The sequence below is a fragment of the Gymnoscopelus microlampas genome (genome assembly GCF_963454915.1).
Source record: "Gymnoscopelus microlampas genome assembly, chromosome: 17".
NCBI classification, from domain to species: Eukaryota; Metazoa; Chordata; class Actinopteri; order Myctophiformes; family Myctophidae; genus Gymnoscopelus; species Gymnoscopelus microlampas.
The window spans coordinates 41,912,796-41,932,531 of record NC_139954.1 but is presented as its reverse complement, the minus strand read 5'-3'; the positions used below and the strand labels follow the sequence as shown (position 1 = coordinate 41,932,531).

Sequence of the window (19,736 nt, the reverse complement as noted above, 5' to 3'; positions counted from 1 at the left end):
GTATTCAGTGGAGAAAAACCTTTCTACTGTAAACTATGTGACAAGAGTTTCAGTGTCTTAGATAGTCTTAGGAAACACCAGCGTATTCACACTGGAGAAAAACCTTTCCACTGTAAACAGTGTGGCAAAAGTTTCAGTAGGTCAGATAGTCTTAAGACACACCGGCATTTGTGAAACATGTATGATGATGATCCATAATGATCTCACAGAGCATTCCCATCCACGCTGGAGGCTAATATAACCAAATCAGGCTGTTACTGCATGCTTACAGAGAGAGAGGAGCAACGATCCGGTGGGAGGTTACCATAATGCTTAATTTATGCACGTACCGCATGCTGCAGAAATACAAGGTTATCCAGTTTTAAAGGTGTCCTACCACTAACAAAGATGAAAATTATGTAAATATGTATTGCTAGAATGAACATATTTATTTGATCTTGGTACAAATAAAAATCAAGTGGTATTCCCTTTTTTTTTCTCCACGATTTTGTAACCTTTTTTCACCCGGTGCCAACTATCTAAGTGATCCTGGGCGCTACACTCCCCCCGCCAGCCCAGGGAGCCCACAGCCGAGCTCATGCCTCCTTCAATGCATGAGAGCCAACTGACCTTCTTGTCACCTGACAGGAGGGAGTTTCCCTGGTAGGATGTAGCGTGTGGAAGGAACACGTTATTCCAACCAGTTCCTTTCCCCTCCATCAGGCGCCCTGGCTGTCATGGGGGAGGCGTTATAGTGACCAGGATTACTGCATGTTTTTGTGAGGGTACCTACCCTAGGAGACACGGGGAGAACATGCAAACTCCACTAAGTGGTATTCTCAATAGCTTAAATGCATTCCTTGACCCCAAGATTGAACTTCTAAGTGGCTTGGAATTCACTCATAGATATTACACCTGATATTTCACCAAAATAATTTGGGGATCCCCAGTTTGGGAACCACTGCTCTAGGCCCATATCATCACTGTCGGTAGCTATCATTTAGTCTGAATATGTTTCTGTGGTTAAATATTTGTAACACCCACAGCAAAAATAGCAGATCTACAAGCTCACAATGTGTTGTGAGCTTGTAGATCGGCAATTCTTTTAACTTATTTGGCGTGATATTGTCAAACGACAAAGTAGGGCATTAGCGTAATTGAGCTTGTGTCCTGGAAGTCCATATGGGCTGGGCTTCCTTGGAAGCATGACACTTAAATAAAGAAAAATCAATCATGTGCATGTGCTATTTTTGAACATTTTTGAAAAATGTTGAAAGTGTTTATTTTTGTCATCCACTAGATCCTCTGGTGGAAAAAGAGCAGACCCAGCAAAGAGGTTCTTCCCCCCTACATGAGTGACTGTCTGCTCACTCCCTAGATCACACCCTCCTGGCTCACAGTTGTACAGCTCCTTGGCAAAACAAGCATTTTAAATAATATGATGACTAAAATAAAGATTTGAATGGTCTAAAATAAAGATGATTTGTATGAAAACTTTGAAGTACTTATTCCTGTATAACTTTTTGTGCAAACGGGTAAACGTATGGATTAGAGCAGAAAGCTCATCTGACCTAAGGAATATTTGGTGGAGTCCTGTAAGCAGATTCAACATGTTGCAGCCAAACATTTTGGTTGTTTCATTGTAGCTCCAGAGGAAGACATGGCTGACAAATCTTGTTGAGTTGAGCGTCATATCCAGCACTAGAATTAATCACATAACCCGAGTCTGCTCTGTACTTGGTCTGCACTTTTCTTTTTCACTCCACACTGTTGAGAGAAAGAGAAGACCAAGTACAGAGCCAATTTCTACACCAACTTCTACACCGAAAATAGCCAAAATACAAACTCACAATACGATGCTTTGTGAAAAAGGGTTGCTAGGGTCCAAGTGGTTAACGATTTGCTCTAAGGGCCTCTCAGCCCCTAAAGTGGATAATACCATAATGAAAAGCCCTTGGGCAAAGACGAATTAGACTTGTTTGACCACTTACAGCAGGGCACTCTAATGGAAAGTACTTGTATAATTTAAACTATGATCATATGCTGTTAACTCAAATATGAGCCTTTTTGGCGATTGCCATAACTTCTGAAAGGCTTCTAATTAAGTTGGTTTAAGCATCAGACCCAATGCCTCCTGCTAGTTCCACATTAAAAGACAAAATAATTTGATTGCAGTTTAAATCGGAATTTAAGTTGTCGAAATAGGCGAACAATTAAAATGCTACAAAGTAAACCGCCTCACCAATGATTACCTCCCCTCATTGACCACACAGTGGGTAACCCAAGGTTTTTTTTATTTCGTCTTAAAAAACCACTAGTGCAAGTAACAACCCCAACCCCCATCCAAACAGAAAGGTACCCTTGAGAAAAAGAACACGACTGTCAAATAAAACGTTGTCTAAATCAAACTAAATTCAAGCAAATTACATTACACTACAAGGGTGTCTGCAGTAATTCTCCAGCTCAATAATTTTCCATGAAAATCCAATATGAAGTTCAGGGAACAGGAAAGGTTTTCAAGGTGAATCAAGCGGGAGGCGATTAGCCCCCTCTTGTCTATTTCCAATGTTGCTGACGCCAGAGAATGCATAACGGCTTCCACACCGAACAATACATAAAAATCTTTCCTTTCAAAACCACTAAATAAATGTCCCATATCTTTTCTCTTTTGACACCTTATATACAGTAACTCAGAGAGGCGGTGTCAGGGAAGCTCTAGACCAATCCTTCATTCATGACACTAAGTGGACAAAAGCATCCAGGAGATAACTAGAGAAATAATTCGGATTTTGAAGCTGCGGGTGAGGTCGTCGTGCGCGGGAGGACAAAGGCCATGATTAGCCACATTAAACCTGGCATCCCTATTGTGTATTTCGTTGCTGTCAGGCAGAAACCTCTAATATTCTAACATTTTGATTTTTTTTCGAAAACGAACGGCCAACTTGATCATGCTACAGCGTCACACAAAAGCATCAAAAGTAGCAGATCCTCAAGCTCGAAACGTGGCGCGAAGCGACGCGTTTCGAGCTTGTAGATCTGCTGCTTTTGAATTTGTATCCTGAAAAGTAACATTTTCGGACTTACTGTATGAGGTTTCCACCCGACAGCCACGATTTTGCTTAAGTTATACACGTCAAATGGCGAAAATAGCAGGTCTAGAGGCTTGTAGAACTATTTTTCGTCATACAGCGGTGTCAGGTTTAAGTGCTTAACTGACTGGGATCAGTTTTTATTTTTCATCCACTCTCAAGACCTCTCCTAGATTGATTATCTTTTCGTCATCTACTAGATCTTCTGCTAGGAAAACTAGAAAAAGTGCTCCTCGGAGCACTGCCAGACCCCTAGTGGTTGAAATCTGAATGGCCGGACTTCGCATGACGTGTGTGCAGAGGAAAAGAGGGCCAGACAGACCGACCGACCGACCGACCGACCGACAAAGCCTCATGTAGGCCGACCCCCTGGGTCTGGCAAAAAGAACAGACCCAGCAAATAAGAATCTTCGCCCCACAGGACGACCAGGCAACCAAGAACATCTTGTGTTGGATTGTTAAATAGATAGTTGCATGCAGAAAAGGTCAGTGGCAACCAAGAACATTTTAAGTAATGTGCTTGTTAAGAAAATAAAGATGAAAATAAAAATTCTTGCAGGTAAAAAAAAGCTCTTACTCAATAATAACAGTCATATCATTATTAATTATGATAATCAAAATATGCCTATATCTTCCTTTCAAAACAACTAAATAAATGTCCCATATCTTTTCTCTTTTGACATCTTATATACAGTAACTCAGACGCGGTGTAAGGGCGGCTCTAGACAAATCCTTCATTCATGACACTAAGTAGACGCAGTCAGCATCCAGGAGGAGATAAAACTAGAGAATAATTTGGTTTTTGAAGCTGCGGTTGAGGTCTTTGTGTGGCAGGACGATGGAGTTGAGAATGATGACCTCTGAGGGGATGGTCACGTTACAACCTGAGGAGACAGAGGGATTCAGATTCAGTACTGGTCAGTGTAGTGCAGTGTACCCATGTAGTGGCATCAATGAAATTACAAGAGATTTCTTTGGCTATTCAAAAATAGCAGATATACAAGCTCATAGCGCGGCACTTGTTTTATTTTTTAAAGCGAACATTTGTAACTCAAATATTTGCTTCTTGGGGGGGTCGCTGGAACAAAACATTTTGAGATGGGGTCCGCGGCCAAATACATCTAAAAATGTTTTCTAAATCCTGACAGTATGTTGCTATGTCAGTGGTGCTCCAACTTTTCCATGTCAAGGACCCCCAAAAATGATATGTATTTGGCCACGGACCCCGCGGCACAGATCCGAGTAAAACATATATTCAAAGATTTACACATTTTTTTTACGATAAAAAAAAAATAGCAGATCTATAAGCTCATAGCTATGAGCTTGTATATCTGCTATTTTTGAATAGCCAAAGAAATAAAAAAATTACACAGATGCATTCTCGGTGTTAATGGGTTAAAGGAAAATAAATGTAATCTAGCACAGTATAAATATCACGAGTAAATGTCACTAAATGGTTATGTCAGTCAAACACAAGGGTGTTTGATGAGGTGCTGACCAAGGCAGGTAATAATGCTTTAAAAAAAAACCTGAGGAAGACTATTGTCGAAAAGTTGGGTTTCCTGTATCCTTTTAAATACATCTTTGCATCGTGGCTAAGAGCTGTGCGGCCTCCATCTCATCTAAATGGTTATGTAAAATGTCTGTCATCTCACGAAAAGCGTTATCAAGGGACACAGGTGGACATCATCACCAGATAGACATACGTCCTGTAGTTAATGATGGGGTGGCACGCCAGACGAAGGGCATAGCGTGCCCTAACCAAACTTAAGATGGTGGGAATCGGGGAACAAACAAGGTCTCACGCCAGGAAAGTTGTGTCACTAACAGTAAATGTGGTCACGTACTTAAAATCCCTAAGGACCAAGATGAGGACAGATGGCCATGACATGGCAAAAAGTCTATTGTTAAGAACATGATTTATAGACGTATTGAAAGCTGAGGGATAATGACTGTATTAAACCCAATGTCGGGGTGGATGAGCCTCAGACAATCTGTATCAGGCTTGCTGCTGAGTCTCTGCAGACTTAACCTCTGCATTGCATGAATAAAGCCACGCTAGAGATTCAACATTTTGTCTCACGACTTGATCAATTCTCTGGAATAAGAACCCAGCCACAGAAATCCACAATGCCACATAACAGCGGCTCCCAACCTTTTCTTCTGGATCACGGCCCACATTAACCCTTTAAGACCTGAGGTGATTCTTAAAAATGTTTTCTAAATCCAAACAGTTTTTTGAAGAAAAAAAAAAAAAAAGTTTTCAAGATTTTTCAAAAATAGCAGATCTACAAGCTCATAGCGCGGCACTCGGTGCCGCGCTATGAGCTTGTATATCTGCTATTTTTATAAAGCCAAATAAATCCTAAAGTGACACAGATGCGTTCCAGGTCTTAATGGGTTAAAATAAAACATGCTCTGAAAATGAAAAACATTTTCAGAGCATGTTTCAGGGTATGTTTAATGGTCAATCAATTGACTGTGTTCCGGCTTGGATCAATGGAAGAAACATGTATACTTTAAATTGCCATTTGATCGGTATCACAATGAAAACAAAGTTTTCAAATACCATGTCTTTCTTTTTTTTCTCACATAAATAGCCAATCTACAAGCTCACAACGGGTCATTCTGAGCTTGTAGATTAGCTATTTTTGCAATTCGATGTATGATGAAGTATATAGGGTTTAAAGATTCGGGTTACATTTCTTTTCTCCATTGTGTATGACCAAAGGTTGAAATATTTGAAATGTGTCAAGAAATATTAAGATTCTACAACATATTTTAAATGACCCTGATGAAGAAGATATTTCAGTGAATTAGCATACAATACTGAAAAGTCCACTTGACAAAGACGATATACACACTTAAATAGCAGCGAAGGTCAGAGTCTCTTCTTACCCAGAATAGTAATTGAAGGTGTGAGTTTTCCTTCTCTAAACAGGGTCTCGCTGTCGATCTTTGCGTAGGGGTCGTTGGGGTTGGGGTCGCTCGGAGTTCCCTCCACTCTGGCCCACTTGCCGATGGTGCTGTCCCATCCCACAATGCAGTTCAAGACACAGCTGTGATCCTTTACAGAGCCATGGGGGTAAAGGGAGACAAGGAGGAAGACAAACCGTTCATTTCATACTTTTCATAATTTGACTTGGTCTGCTCTTTTTCCCCTCTACGCCTAAACCTCTTTGCCAAAAATAGCTGATCTACAAGCTCACAACGCCTCGCAGTGCGAGGCGTTGTGAGCTTGTAGATCTGCTATTTTTGGCTAAAGTTCTCCTCAGAAAAGGGATGCTAGGTTTCAAGTGGTTAATGTAAAAAAGATCACACAAGGATTTGGCGACCCCCCCGTAGTAACTCTGAAGACCCCCTAGGGGTCCCGGACCCCCTGTTGAAGACCCCTGCCATACAGTGTAGGCAGTTGTCATCAATAGGATCCACCATTGAGGAGGAACTGGAATCGGATCCATCACCTTCGGGAACCGTTTCTGTAACCGGTGTTATGACACTGTCAGAGCTGGTAATGTGGACTTCACGTTTGCTATACAATTACAATACCGGTGGTTCTCAAACGTTTTAATTTCAAAAGACCACCATAACTCTGACTAATCCTTACAGGTGCATTTGGCTCCATTTGTACACTCTCAGAGTTATAGACCTGTAAGGGTATCATTTGGTACCCCCTATATCGCATCGATTCAGTTCCAATTGTATCCGTTATTTTTATTGTTTGTTTCATCACTTTCAATGTCACTTGTTTACACTGTAACTTGTATGAGTTCTCTCTCTCTCTTAATTGGATGACATTTGTAACCCACAAGAAAATGTATTTTCCGTTTACCAGAGAGCTCAGGGGAGACCCTGTCAATGAACAAAGAAGTCTATAGCAATATAGAATTATTCACTACTTATTTCTACTTGAACCACTTGAAACCTAACATCCCTATTCTGGGGCTAACATTCAGAGGAAATAGCAGCGACCTTTGGAGGTGTGAAGAGATTTGCTGTAATGGGGAAAAAAAGGAGGGTGCCTGGGGGACCCTAGGCAACAAAGTTCTTAGTGGTTAAAATGTCTCAAGCCAAACTTCCAATCATCAAGTATTACATTTGTTTGTGCAAGAAAGAGTGGAACATAAAATGTTTCCTGACACAATCAGTATGTGTTTACCTGTAGAGTTGCACCGTGCAGGATGATGGATTCTCTCACTCTGACCCCAGCTCCAATAGTTACTCCAGTGCCTATGGACACGTTGGGACCCAACTGTGGAGAGGAGCGACACAAGAGATTGCATGGTTTAAAGCTAAATACAATCTCATGACTGAAAACCTTTTTTAGGCGAAGTCCCAAATGTTTCCTAAACAATTAGCATACTATGTAGAATTATGATGTTTGTTTTGTTCATATTTTTCCCTATGTTCTACATTCCAGTTGAAGAAATCGCAGATTGAGGCTTTAACTTTTGCGTTCATGAAATATCCGAGACCATTAGGGTTTTATGGAAGATGAACATGCATTCTATAGCTAGTTTGACCAATTCAAACACTCTTTAATATAATCTATTCTATTGCTAGTTTAAACACTTCTATTACTCTTCCAGTTTCATCTTAAATAACTAATAACCGTAAATAGCAAATCTACAGAGCTTGTAGATCGGCTATTTTCGATCCACAACATGATTCCATAAAAGACTTGTAGAATGACTGAAATCAGGCGTGGCGACTGAGAACTTTAATCCATGAAATTGACACCACATTTGATTAGCAACATTATGTGGGGGGAAGAATATTTAACCACTTTGAACGTGGTATGCCTATTTTATTGTATTATGATTGTGGGAATTTGTTCTCACATTTGCAAAACAAACAAAGAAAAGATTTGAGAAAAATAGAAAATAGTAGATCTACAAACGCAAGTCACAATCAGATGCGCAGCTCTTGTAGATCTGCTACTTTGACGATTTCTGCATGACACCATTGTGCAAGTATGGCTAAAGTGCTTAATCAATGAATTAATGTATACCATATATTTTTATACCGTATATAAAAAACGCACTTCTATATTATTCGATAGATTGAAGATGTAATGGATAGAATAATCACTAACAAAATAATTGGTAGTTAAAGCCCTAGTCACTTGCAATAATTAATCATGGAAGACAGTGCAGCAATGTAAATATAGAACCTTACCACAGCAGTTGGGTCTATGTTGGCTGTAGGATGAATATAGACGTTACCTAAAGGAACACCAAATGCAGCGTGATTAGATTTATCAATCATACATCGAAATGAAACAAAGAAAATAACAATAATACAGTAGTGTATTCGGCTAAACTAACATACCACTTATTTTGGGCCCGCCCTCTTCATTTGAGGCCAGTCTTTCAGGGTGAGTTTTGTGGTACTGGTTAAGGTATAGACGACTGGCATAAATGGCAGAGCTGTTGAGAGACGGACAGAAAAAAACATCAAACACAGCCCAGGGAGAGGGTTACACGTCTATGCCAGGGGGTGACAAACTTCTCTATGCCAAGGAACTCCAGTTAGCCACTAGTCTCGCGTAGCCAGACAACTATTCCACAATCTCCGAATGATATATAGTCTGGAACTACACCTCCCGAAAGCCGAGAACGGAAGCTGTCATCTGTTCACGGAAATATGTTTTAAAATATCTTTACATTTTATTTTGGAATTTCCATTTCTGATAAGCAGCAAGCTATATTATTCATCGATTATTTTGATTTATATTAGGACAGATTTGAGCGACTGTAAAGACCAAATGGCAGGGGAAGAGGCGTCACATCTGATTTTATTATCCTCTGATAATTTTCAGAGCTTCCGTTGCTCCTGACTGTATGACAGAAGCGTTTGAAAATTGTGGGAGGCAACAGTCTGGCTCGAGTCGCGAGACCAGTTAGCCACAACATCTGGCTGCAGCACCCCATGTTGTGAAATGGTAAAAAAAAAGAAACCAAGAAACATTATTGAGCACGTTTGAAATGTTTTGTCCGGTACACTGTAATCATTCCAGACATTGCCTCCAGCAGTGTGAATTCCTAGCGCGTCCTCTGATTAATTATTCTATTTATCTATCTACCTTATAATGAATTTCACCCCAAATTGGCCATGCTGGCGCCCCTGGCGGCTGCCCTGGGGGCCACAGACAGCCCTCACTTTTAAAACCACTGGTCTATGCACTGTGACCAGATCTCAGTAGACAGACTGTTTATTCACCAGCATCAAATGCTTTTTGCTAATAAATAATTACTGTGTTCTGTGTACCTGCTTGAAGTAGTCTGATGAGGCAAAACTCACTGTCAGATAGATGATCGAATTCAGTACGGTCATATAGGGGTGACCTCTGCTTAACTGTCCTCTAGACCAGTGGTTCTCAAAGTGGGGTGCCAGGGGCCCTTGAGGGGGTTTCAGGGGGTCCCCAGCAAAATGTGTTAATTTAACACCAAAATGATCTGTTTAACCAGTTTAACCCTGGATACATGAGATTTTGGAAAATAGCCGATCTACAAGCTCACAATGCATGAGCGTTGTGAGCTTGTAGATCTGCTATTTTCAAAAGGGTTGTGAACAATTTAGAACAGTGGTTCTCAAAGTGGGGTCCAGGGACCCCAAGGGGTCCTTGAGGGGGTCCCCAGCTAAATTTGTTAAAACAAGCAATACGTTGCAATTCGTGTCGCGCTGCAAGCTTGTACATCTGCTATTTTTGAAAACATTTGAAAACTATCAAAGAAAAGTCCACAGCCAAATATATATCAATTTGGGGGTTCTTGGCACGTAAAAGTTGGAGAACCACTCATTTAGAAAGCTCTCGCCTTAAATGAGTGACATGACATGCCCCAAAATAAAACGGGGGACGCCAGGTTTCCGAGTTGTTAAACGTTGACAGCAGATGTAAGATGATTCATGTGCTCACCCAGCAGACTTGATCTGGCTCCAGAAGCTGAGGGTCTTGTAAACGTAGAGCTTGCCCTGTCCCGCCATGGCAGTGAAAATGTCTTGCTCCAGCCGGATGGCTTCAGCCCGGTGCCAGCCGTTAGTGGGCTCCTCTCTTCAAAAGGAGAAAATAAACTCATTAAGACTGGGGTACTACTGCCGTACATAATAAGAACCCAGTGCCAGAGGCCTGATTTACACTTTGACGATGACAAAGACTGATTTTCAACTAGGGAAAAACGTAACTGCAAGTGACACGGTCCGCGACCGACAAAGTTATAATTTAGCCCCAAGAACTAACCTCTTGCAATTATGATTTATATACAATAATCTCACAGCCAAAACATTCATTTACTACATTTTTGTGTCATTAATCAAAAAGATAAAACCATTTTTTTAGATAAAAATAACATTATATCCCATTTGTCATGAGTCATTTGCCAGGCCCATAGCACCGTAGCTGTTAAAATCATATTTCTCCACTGACTTAATAACGGAGCAAATATTATATTTACTAAGTACTTAGACACTATTGAGACTTGCGGCCCACAGCTAAGCACAGTTCATGCCGCTCTCCTCCTCCAGCTATGCACATCAACAGGACTTGCAGACATGTCCCTCGCCTTGACACTGACTGAATATTAAACTCCCCAGTGGGCCACTTATAACGTTATCCCTGCTTTTCAACCTAAGAAACGATTCGATATTTGGTCATTATCAGTGGTGGAAAGTAATCGAGTACATTTACTCAAGTAATGTACTTGAGTACACATTTGAGGTAATTTCGTTTTTTTTTTTAATACTTTATATTTCTACTCCACTACACCCAAGAGGCAAATGTACTCCATGTTCTCCATTACATTGAGTTACAAGTTACTCTGTAGATTAAGATTATTCTTACAAAACATACATTAACCAATTAGGCCCTAATTTATACTTTATATTTGAAAATAGCGGATCTACACGCTCACAATGCGACGCAATGTGAGGTTGTAGATCTGCTATTTCTTTCGAAAACAAATTAAACACTTGAGCACTTTTACACTGGTACTGTAGGCATATATATAAGTATATTTTGATTGCCAATACTTTTGTACGTTTACTCAAGTAACATTTTGAATACAGGACTTTAACCTGCAACAGAGAACAGAGTTCTATATTGTGGTATTGCTACTTTTACTCAAGTAAATAACTTCTTCCACCACTGGCCATTATTTCGTGGTGCCGTTTCCAAGGTTAAGACCAATCAGTGTGAGCTTCAATGTAGTGGCCTTGCTCCTAAGCCCTGATTGGTTCCCAGTTGTGGTATTTTGAGAATCCTTCAGATGTCCTTGGGTGGAAACCCTTCAGATTGTCAAGGTAACTTGCCACCACCACCACCACCACCACCACCAAAACATGTCTACAATTCTGGGGAAAGCCCATAGTTCCGATGCCTGGGAGGTAAAATAAATCATTAATGACAGTGACTCAGACTTGTCAGTTCAGGGCTAAAAAACAAAGCTGTGTTGGTCTTTAAATAACAGTGACTGGATCAGAACTCCTCAGAACTTCCTACACATGAATTGCCATCTCTGGTTGACTAATGTACATCCACACTGGTTAATTAATTATGAGAGCCCCAAGATTAAAGGAAATGTTAAAAAATATGAATGAAAGGAATATTAAAAAGCCACAACAATGAAAGTTTATCCAAAGAGGAGTAGTATGGTGTGGTTGAAGGCAAAGCATGGGTAGTAGTGAGATCTTGGGAAGGTTGTGTAACCCTTTTGTGTGTGTGTGTGTGTGTGTGTGTGTGTGTGTGTGTGTGTGTGTGTGTGTGTGTGTGTGTGTGTGTGTGTGTGTGTGTGTGTGTGTGTGTGTGTGTGTGTGTGTGTGTAACAAGTGTCTTGTGAAATGCCCTGAAAGCAAGTGACACACACTAAACACAATTCACCAATATAGGCCACCATGTGAGGTCTCCCTTCTGTCTATATATAAGATATCGTCACTGTCGTGTCGGGTGGTCACCTCATATGTCCAAAACTGTTACTTTTCAGGATTAAAAAAAAACATAAGATCTGCTACTTTGGATGCTTTTGTGTGAGGCTGTGTAGAATGATCAAGTAGGGTACTAATTTACGAAAAAACACAAAAAGTTAAAATATGGAGAGATAAGAGGTTTCTGCCCGACAGCAATGATATATCACACATACACCACTGATGAACATGTGAAAGTCTAATTATAAAGAGTGAGGTACACATCCAGTAGCTAAAAGTATCTGTTTTGACAAGCACTGATAGCACGTGTCCATCCTTACTACCAGAGTAGGAGAAGGGTGCTCTGCCTTATCAGCACAAATACACAATGGGGGGGGGGGGGGGGGGGGTCACAGTACACTGAACTAAGTGTCACTGTGTGGCCGACCCTGTGCTCCAACCTTCTAGGGTGGCCAGCAAAAAAGAGAATTTCCATTTAGGCGCGCAACAGTTAATCAAACTAAATGATTCACAACGATTCACAACGCCTCACAATGTGATACATCGTGAGCTTGATGATCGGCTGAGTGGTTGTACGACAAATCATACAAATCGATTTAGCCGATTATTAAAAAAAGGAAATCTGTTTTCGTGTTGATTCATTAACTCATTCAGTGCCACTGGACGTCTAAGACGTCCAAAAAAAAAAGGAAAAAATGTTCAGAACCCAAGATATCATGATTTGAAAATGTTCTGCTCCATTCACTCTTTGTTTAACTTCTTACTGAAAAAGGCTGTATCTCAGCTCCTAAGCACTTTTTTTTTTACAATGAATTTTGGCTCTGGCACTCAGAGCCAAACTTCCAGAAATAAGTCAGGCACTGAATGAGTTAATAGATAAAAAATATAAATATATTAATAATAATGCCCTTCACGATTATTTGATTATACAAAAAACTAGATCGATAGAACAAACACGAAGAAGATAACTGACAGTTGCAGCCTTCATTTCCTTTAAGTGGATGAACACAGCAAGAGGACATAGATTAGATTCCGTTAGTTTTCTGGCTAAACTACTGTATGTCTACGTCACACCCGACAACACCAGTGCACTCTAGTCTACAACCACACTGTACAACCCGCTTGTACCAACTTACCCATCATATGGATATCTGATGAAAATGGGGTGAGAACGGGAAACAGAAATCATGTCGGCGGAGGAAGAGGAGGAGGAGGGAAGGAGAAAAAAAGAGACAAATGAAAGAGACCCAAAGGAAAAAGGGAATTAATGGTATTAACATGCACGGCTCCCACGCACGGATCCCCCAGGAGGCCCTCGTCCTCCCACTCACAACATCATGTCCTGTTGGTTCTTCTGGAACACGGCACCGATGTGCTGGAAGATGTCAGGTGTGAACAGGTAGATCCCACAGTTGATGATGTCGCTCACAAACGTGCTGGGCTTCTCCACGTAATGCAAGACCTGAGAGAAAAGTCCAAAGGAGGAGAGAATGGAATTCGCAGTGAAACGTAGGACCGTCGTTGCGAATGCGTCGCATGCACAAAGTAGCCGATCTAGAAGCTCACGACCGCGTTGTGAGCTTGTAGATCTGATACTTTTTGACGCATGATTCAGCATAAATGAACCCATTGAGGCCTGAAGCCGAGTCTACATGTCTCCTAAATCTCAACAGTATTCTTAAAGACGTATGTTTCTGTATCAGTGGTGCTCCATCTTTTTCATGTCAAGGACCCCCAAAATGATATGTGTTTGGCCGCGGAATCCCATCTCAAAATATTTGGTTCCAGGGACCCCCAGACGCAAAGATTTGAGTTAAAAATGTTTGCTTTAAACAACATATATTCAAAGATTTGCACCAATTTCCACGATTTTTCAAAAATAGCAGATCTACAAGCTCGTAGCGCGGCACACTATATATATATATATATATATATATATATATATATGCACAAATATGTCAGGGGCATTGTTTGTTTCCTGATTATAAACAACATCTACAGATCCATACCTCATTTGTTTCCTGGTTTTCAACAATACAGCCGTAGTTCATAGACTGCTGCCTGTTGGCCTAGTGGAAGGAGAGAGTTGATGATTTGCTGTAATTATCACCCAATGTTCAATCCAATTATTTGATCACAGCCAGCATAACAACATAACAATCTGCAAACAATAATCAATGATACCAAAAAAACTATCCAAAACTCAAATCGGGGAACATTCCGACTAGTGCTGTTGATTATTGCTGCACCAGATGCAGCATGAAATACAAAGCACAGCTTGTCAATCAGGAAAAGTCTTACCGTTGTCCCCAGGATAACAAAGCTGCCAGGTTCTCCGTGTTCCTTCTGAAAGCTGAGCATCTCTGGCAGAGGAAACTCTGAACAGACGTCAGCATTCAGGACAAAGAAAGCCTCCGGGCTGCCGGAGAGAATTTGATCTCTGAAGTGATAGATGCCCCCTCCGGTGCCCAGGCCTGCGTACTCCTGCAAATACCTGTCCAACACACATTCAAGAGAAAATGGAAGTTTTGCTTCAGTGGCGTGCACAGACATTTTGAGGGGCAGGTGCTCAAGTAAATTATACCTTTTTTTTGTTTACTTGGTCTGCTCTTTTTTCCCTCTACTACTATACCTCTTTGCCAAATATTGCCGATCTACAAGCCCACAACGGCGTTGTGGGCTTGTAGATCTGCTATTTTTGGCTAAAGTTCTCCTCAGAAAAGGGATGCTAGGTTTCCAGTGGTTATGGTAAAAAGAAAAATCATATCACATAAAGATTTGGCGGCCCCCCTGTCGTAACTCTGAGGACCCCCTAAGGGTCCCGGACCCCCTGTTGAAGACCCCAGCTGTAAACTGAAAAAAACAACAACTTTTTTTTCCTTTTTTTCAAAAGGGCACTTCTGGTCAAGAGGGCAAAGGGCAGGTGCTCTAGCACCACCTAGAGTCTATCTGTGCACGTCCCTGGTGGTGGCACAGCAGCAGTGAAACTAAAACCACACATAGAGGAAAAGTGAGAATGCCCACTTCCCCTCAGAACATAGACAAGTTATAGGCAAAAACAAAAGATCTGTTTAATGTTATGCTATGTATTGTTTACAGTAATCAGCATCATTGGAAAAGAGAGCTTGCTCTCAATTGACCTTCCTGAATAAATAAAGGTGAAATGAAAGATGAGCTGAAATGAGCTTTTTTTTTTTTTGTATTGCAGTGATACTGAGGCCAGGCAGGCTAGGATTTACATCATCGCCGTTGTCGGGCAGAAATCTCATACGCCCAAAACTGTTACTTTTCAGGAAAGGGAAATAGGAACCTGTGTTCCAATGAATCCAAAGTAGTTATCATTTAGTCACAAGCTCTTGTTACTTTTCATTGGTTCGATATTTATAAAAACCCACACATACACTTAAAGTTAAAATCAAAAATAGATAAAATAGCTGATCAACAAGCTCACTCACAACTTGTTGCATCACAACCTGTTATTGTGAGCTTGTAGTTCGGCTATTTTTCTGTGACACTGTAGTATGATGAAGTAGGGCATTCATTTACAGAAAAACACAGCTTGCGCTTGTAGATTTTTAAAATGTTCTTTTTTTTTTGGGGGGGGGGGGGGGGGGGGTTTACCTAATGGAGATTTTGAATTCCTGCTGTGCATTTGTCAGGAATCTGGTGAGTTCTTCATTTGGTTGATAAAAGCCCATGAGCAAAATCTCCTTCATATTCGGTACCTACAGAATACATAAGATGTCACATATTAGACAGAATTACATCAGAAACCAGAGACGCACTCAGGCTGATACAAACATCATGTTGTACAAACATTTCCCCAGGACATTAAGAAAGACTTATTGTATTCCAACAATACTTGTATTCCAACACCCTATATCTTATCCTTTGGCTATTCAAAAATGTAACCCAATCTAAACTCACAGAAAACTAAGGATTTTTTTTTCTTGCAAAAATGTTGCCTATAATGTTGGACATCACTCAAAATTGCACATAATGCAGGAGGCAGCAGGACGTTGCATTTAATACAATCAGATAGGACTTTTCGGACGTTTCAATGAATGGGCTGTCAAGGGTTGGTATTGCAACTTAGATGCCAGATGGTATTATAGCATCTAAGTTGCTTGCGGCTGAAGGGTTTATACGAAGTCACCCACCTTTGCACATGCTTCGATGTGATGCTGGAGCATTGGAACTCCAGCTACTGGAAACAAGGGTTTGGGAACTTCAAATGACAGCGGCCTAAACCTTGTGCCTGCAAAACAATTGCTTTTAATTAATTACATTAATTAAACAAAACAATTTAATATGATTACATGTAGTTAACTGACAAACGGATGAGCTACATGTGTGCTGCTGCTTACTGTTCTGTTGTTGTAAGTTAACCAACCAAAACAAAGGCTATATTGCCTTGTTTGTTTGCGTGTTATCATGTTATGCCACGTCATTAATTTAAACAAGCCCACCACACAAATGCATGTCATGCTCATAATGATAACAGGAAGAGTGGGCACTAAGGAAGGAAGGAATTTAGTCCAAAATGTAAAAAAAAGAAACAATTTTAAAACTAATGTAAAGTATACATGATTAGAACACGCTTGAACATTAAGGTCTAATATTTCTACAATTGCTACAAAATATGTGTATCCAGTCATTTTGGGGCATAAACAAGAAACTGAAGGATAAATGTACAGTAGGTCTGAAAATGATGTACCGTGCATGTTCACATCATGTATACTTTACATTACTTTATTATTATTAGTATAATCATGTACCTGTATGTTCACATCATGTATACTTTACTTTACTCAAGAACATTTTCCAAACATTACAAAATATCCAATTTTACATGGAGGTGCCCACTCTTTCTTAGTGCCCACTCTTCTGTATCATAATACGGATACAGGATAGGTGGGCACTATGGACATCTGGGCACCTCAATGTAAAATTGGCTATTTTGTCCAAAAAGTAAAAACATTAAATATTTGAAAAATGGTTCTAAGTAATGTAAAGTATACATGATGTGAACAACTTCTTGTTTATGCCCCAAAATGACCGGATATACAGGTTTTGTAGCAATTATAGAAATGTTAGACATTAATTGTGGAATGTTTAAGCATGTTCTAATCGTGTATACTTTACTTAAAAGCAATTTCTACATATTGTTTACATATTGGAAAACATATCCATCTAGCAGCGAGGTGCCCACTCTTCCTCGGTGCCCACCTATCCTGTTACCCATAACACACATACAGTAACAGTACTCACTACAGTACACAGCGTTCAGTCTAATAAACTGCACATAGCATCCAGTGAACAGATTCTCACCTTTCTGGGGACCTCCGATCAAAACCACTGCCTTCAGCATGTTGATTATAAACAAAGAAATATAATTAAAGATGATAAAGTGACATAAACATAAACATAAACGTAGACCCTCTGACAGAAGCTCAGCTGTTCCTCCTCAGACACGTCACTCTCTACTAGTTCTTCTGTCTACTTCCTCCTTCCGGAGCTCTCTGTCCCATAGCCCAGAGGGACGGTCCACGCTCTGATTGGCTACATTTCTGTCAGGCAAGGAACATCTCGTTGTAACTACAAATGTAACTACTAGCAAAAGTAGAATAGCCCTACCTGGCGTGTCAGAGTTTCGTTAAACGAGTAAATAGCATAGCTACATTTTTCAATTCATCAAGAACATCTATCTAGCCAAAACCATTGTCAAATACAGACTTTCTTGCGGTAGCTGGTCGACGTTATTACCTCCACAAGGGTTGCCTGGCAACCAAAATGTGACCAATAAAAAACGTGACCGACCATCCCTCCGCGCTATGGCACTCAATGCAGAGACTTCTTTGCTTCATAGAGCAGGGGTCTTCAACGTTTTCAGGCCAAGGACCCCCTTGCTGAGAGAGAGATGAAGCAGGGACCCCCTCTATATTGTATAAAATTGTGTTTCAGATTAAACCTTTTTTGTTTACTTGGTCTGCTCTTTTTTCCCTCTACACCTATACCTCTTTAGCAAAAAATAGCAGATCTACAAGCTCACAACGTTGTGAGCTTGTAGATCTGCTATTTTTGGCTAAAGTTCTCCTCAGAAAAGGGATGCTAGAGTTCAGGTTAATGTAAAAAAAAAGAAAGAAAATCATAGGCTATCACACAAAGATTTGGCGGACCCCCTGTAGTAACTCTGAGGACCCCCTGTTGAAGACCCCTGGTGTAGAGTTCTTGATATAGTCGAGCTCGAGAACCTCCACTTTTCATCAATTCAATTCCATTTTCCATTTTCTGGGTACATTGAGGATAAGTTGTAAGGTAAGGTAAGGTAAGGTAAGGTAAACTTTTATTGTCCCGAAGGAAATTTGTTTTGGGCTTTAACCCCAGCTGCAGCCACACGTAAAAGTTGAACCAGCATGACTTCTCATCATGTCATATTTAACCATTTTTTTCTTGTTTTTCAACAGAAAAATAATATGCAACCTCAAACAGTTGTAGGATGAGGCCAGACAATGCTCCTGTCCCGTTCCAAAAAAAAACAGTGGTCCTCAAAATGTTCATGTCAAAGACCCCCAAAATGATATGTATTTGGGATTTGGCTGCGGACTCCAATCTGAAAATATTTTGCGCCAGGGACCTCCAGAAGCAAAGACTTGAGTTTAAAATGCAAGAGGGATTATGTATAAATGTGATCTTTAAGTTTTAAATAGCCTATTGTAGTATATTTCACTAGGAAGAGAATCTGAAGTTGAAATGTAACAATGTAATGTGGCAATATAAAGCAGCTGGGCAGTATTCAATATTTAGGTGTGTTCTATTTCCACTCAGAGCCAACATGGGCACATCATCATATCAATAGAATCTAAATTAAGAAAAAATTGTAAACGTCATTTTGTGTTTGACATGAACAGGTTCGTACCCTAAGCATACTGGTCCAGCCAAATATGTCACTACCTGATTGATTGATTAATTAATTGATTGAATGCTTTATTAGCAGTTGGCAAAACAAGCACAGGAAAGTACAGTTCAATACAAGGTCTGCTAAGGATTATACCCAAGAAAGCACTATGGCTTGTTTCCATTGGGGCCCTGTGTACTCAATTCATCGAAACATTTAATGACAGACAGATATACAATACTATGCAAAAACATCATATATATACTGTACCGGTCTATAATGATGACAGAGTGGGAGTGTAGCTATGTTGTAACTTGTGTGTGTTTGGCTCCTCGAAGATGGCAAACTGGTGAACAAACCTTTTGGACAGCACCCAGTTTAGCCTGCATAGATATACAGTAATTTGATTGGAAAAAGACAGGCAGGGCTTATATGTGATGTGTGTGATGGGAATCAATGATTAAGTGAGAGATGTGAGATGAATTAGGATGCGTGTGTGCGTGTGTGTGTGCGTGTGTGTGTGTGTGTGTGTGTGTGTGTGTGTGTGTGTGTGTGTGTGTGTGTGTGTGTGTGTGTGGGGGGGGGGGGGGGGGGGGGGGGGGGTCTGGGCTGACCCAACCCAAGGTGTATTTGCTTTGTGAGAATTTGGCCCCAGGTCAAATCGATTTGATGACCCGCGCTGTAGACGAATCTCATAATATTTTCTTAATGTCAAGGACCCCCAAATTAATATGTATTTGGCCGCGGCCTGCTGACACCCATCTGAAAAGGTTTTGGCACCAGGGACCCCCATACAAGATTTGTGTTGTTAAAATGTTTTAGAATATTCCAAAATGTCGATTTATTTTCAA

The 19,736-nt window shown here is 40.5% G+C and overlaps 1 protein-coding gene across 2 annotated transcripts; it reads right to left on the bottom strand.

Moving 5' to 3' along the window:
* Positions 1-2,256: 2,256 nt before the first annotated feature.
* Positions 2,257-17,452, bottom strand: LOC311064885 (mannose-1-phosphate guanylyltransferase regulatory subunit alpha-A). Of its 2 annotated transcripts, XM_084084909.1 has the most exons (13): positions 17,319-17,452; positions 16,148-16,245; positions 15,609-15,712; positions 14,289-14,481; positions 13,997-14,056; positions 13,319-13,449; positions 13,124-13,138; positions 9,988-10,122; positions 8,400-8,497; positions 8,247-8,293; positions 7,228-7,320; positions 5,967-6,135; positions 2,257-3,952 (listed from the first exon to the last, which is right to left on the bottom strand). In XM_084084909.1, the coding sequence occupies exons 1-13, from the start codon at positions 17,356-17,358 to the stop codon at positions 3,852-3,854; spliced, it is 1,284 nt and encodes a 427-aa protein (XP_083941035.1). In that variant the 5' UTR covers positions 17,359-17,452; the 3' UTR covers positions 2,257-3,851. The 2 variants fall into 2 exon arrangements, with proteins under 2 accessions (XP_083941035.1, XP_083941036.1); XM_084084910.1 differs by lacking the exon at positions 13,124-13,138.
* Between the last annotated feature and the right edge of the window lie 2,284 nt (positions 17,453-19,736).

Coding starts and splice junctions, on each gene's coding strand:
- LOC311064885 (XM_084084909.1), bottom strand. CDS start 17,358: ATGCTGAAGGCAGTGGTTTTGATCGGAGGTCCCCAGAAAG. Junction 16,246..17,318: donor GATCGGAGGTCCCCAGAAAG/GTGAGAATCTGT, acceptor ATTGTTTTGCAG/GCACAAGGTTTAGGCCGCTG. Junction 8,294..8,399: donor GGGCGGGCCCAAAATAAGTG/GTATGTTAGTTT, acceptor GTGTTCCTTTAG/GTAACGTCTATATTCATCCT.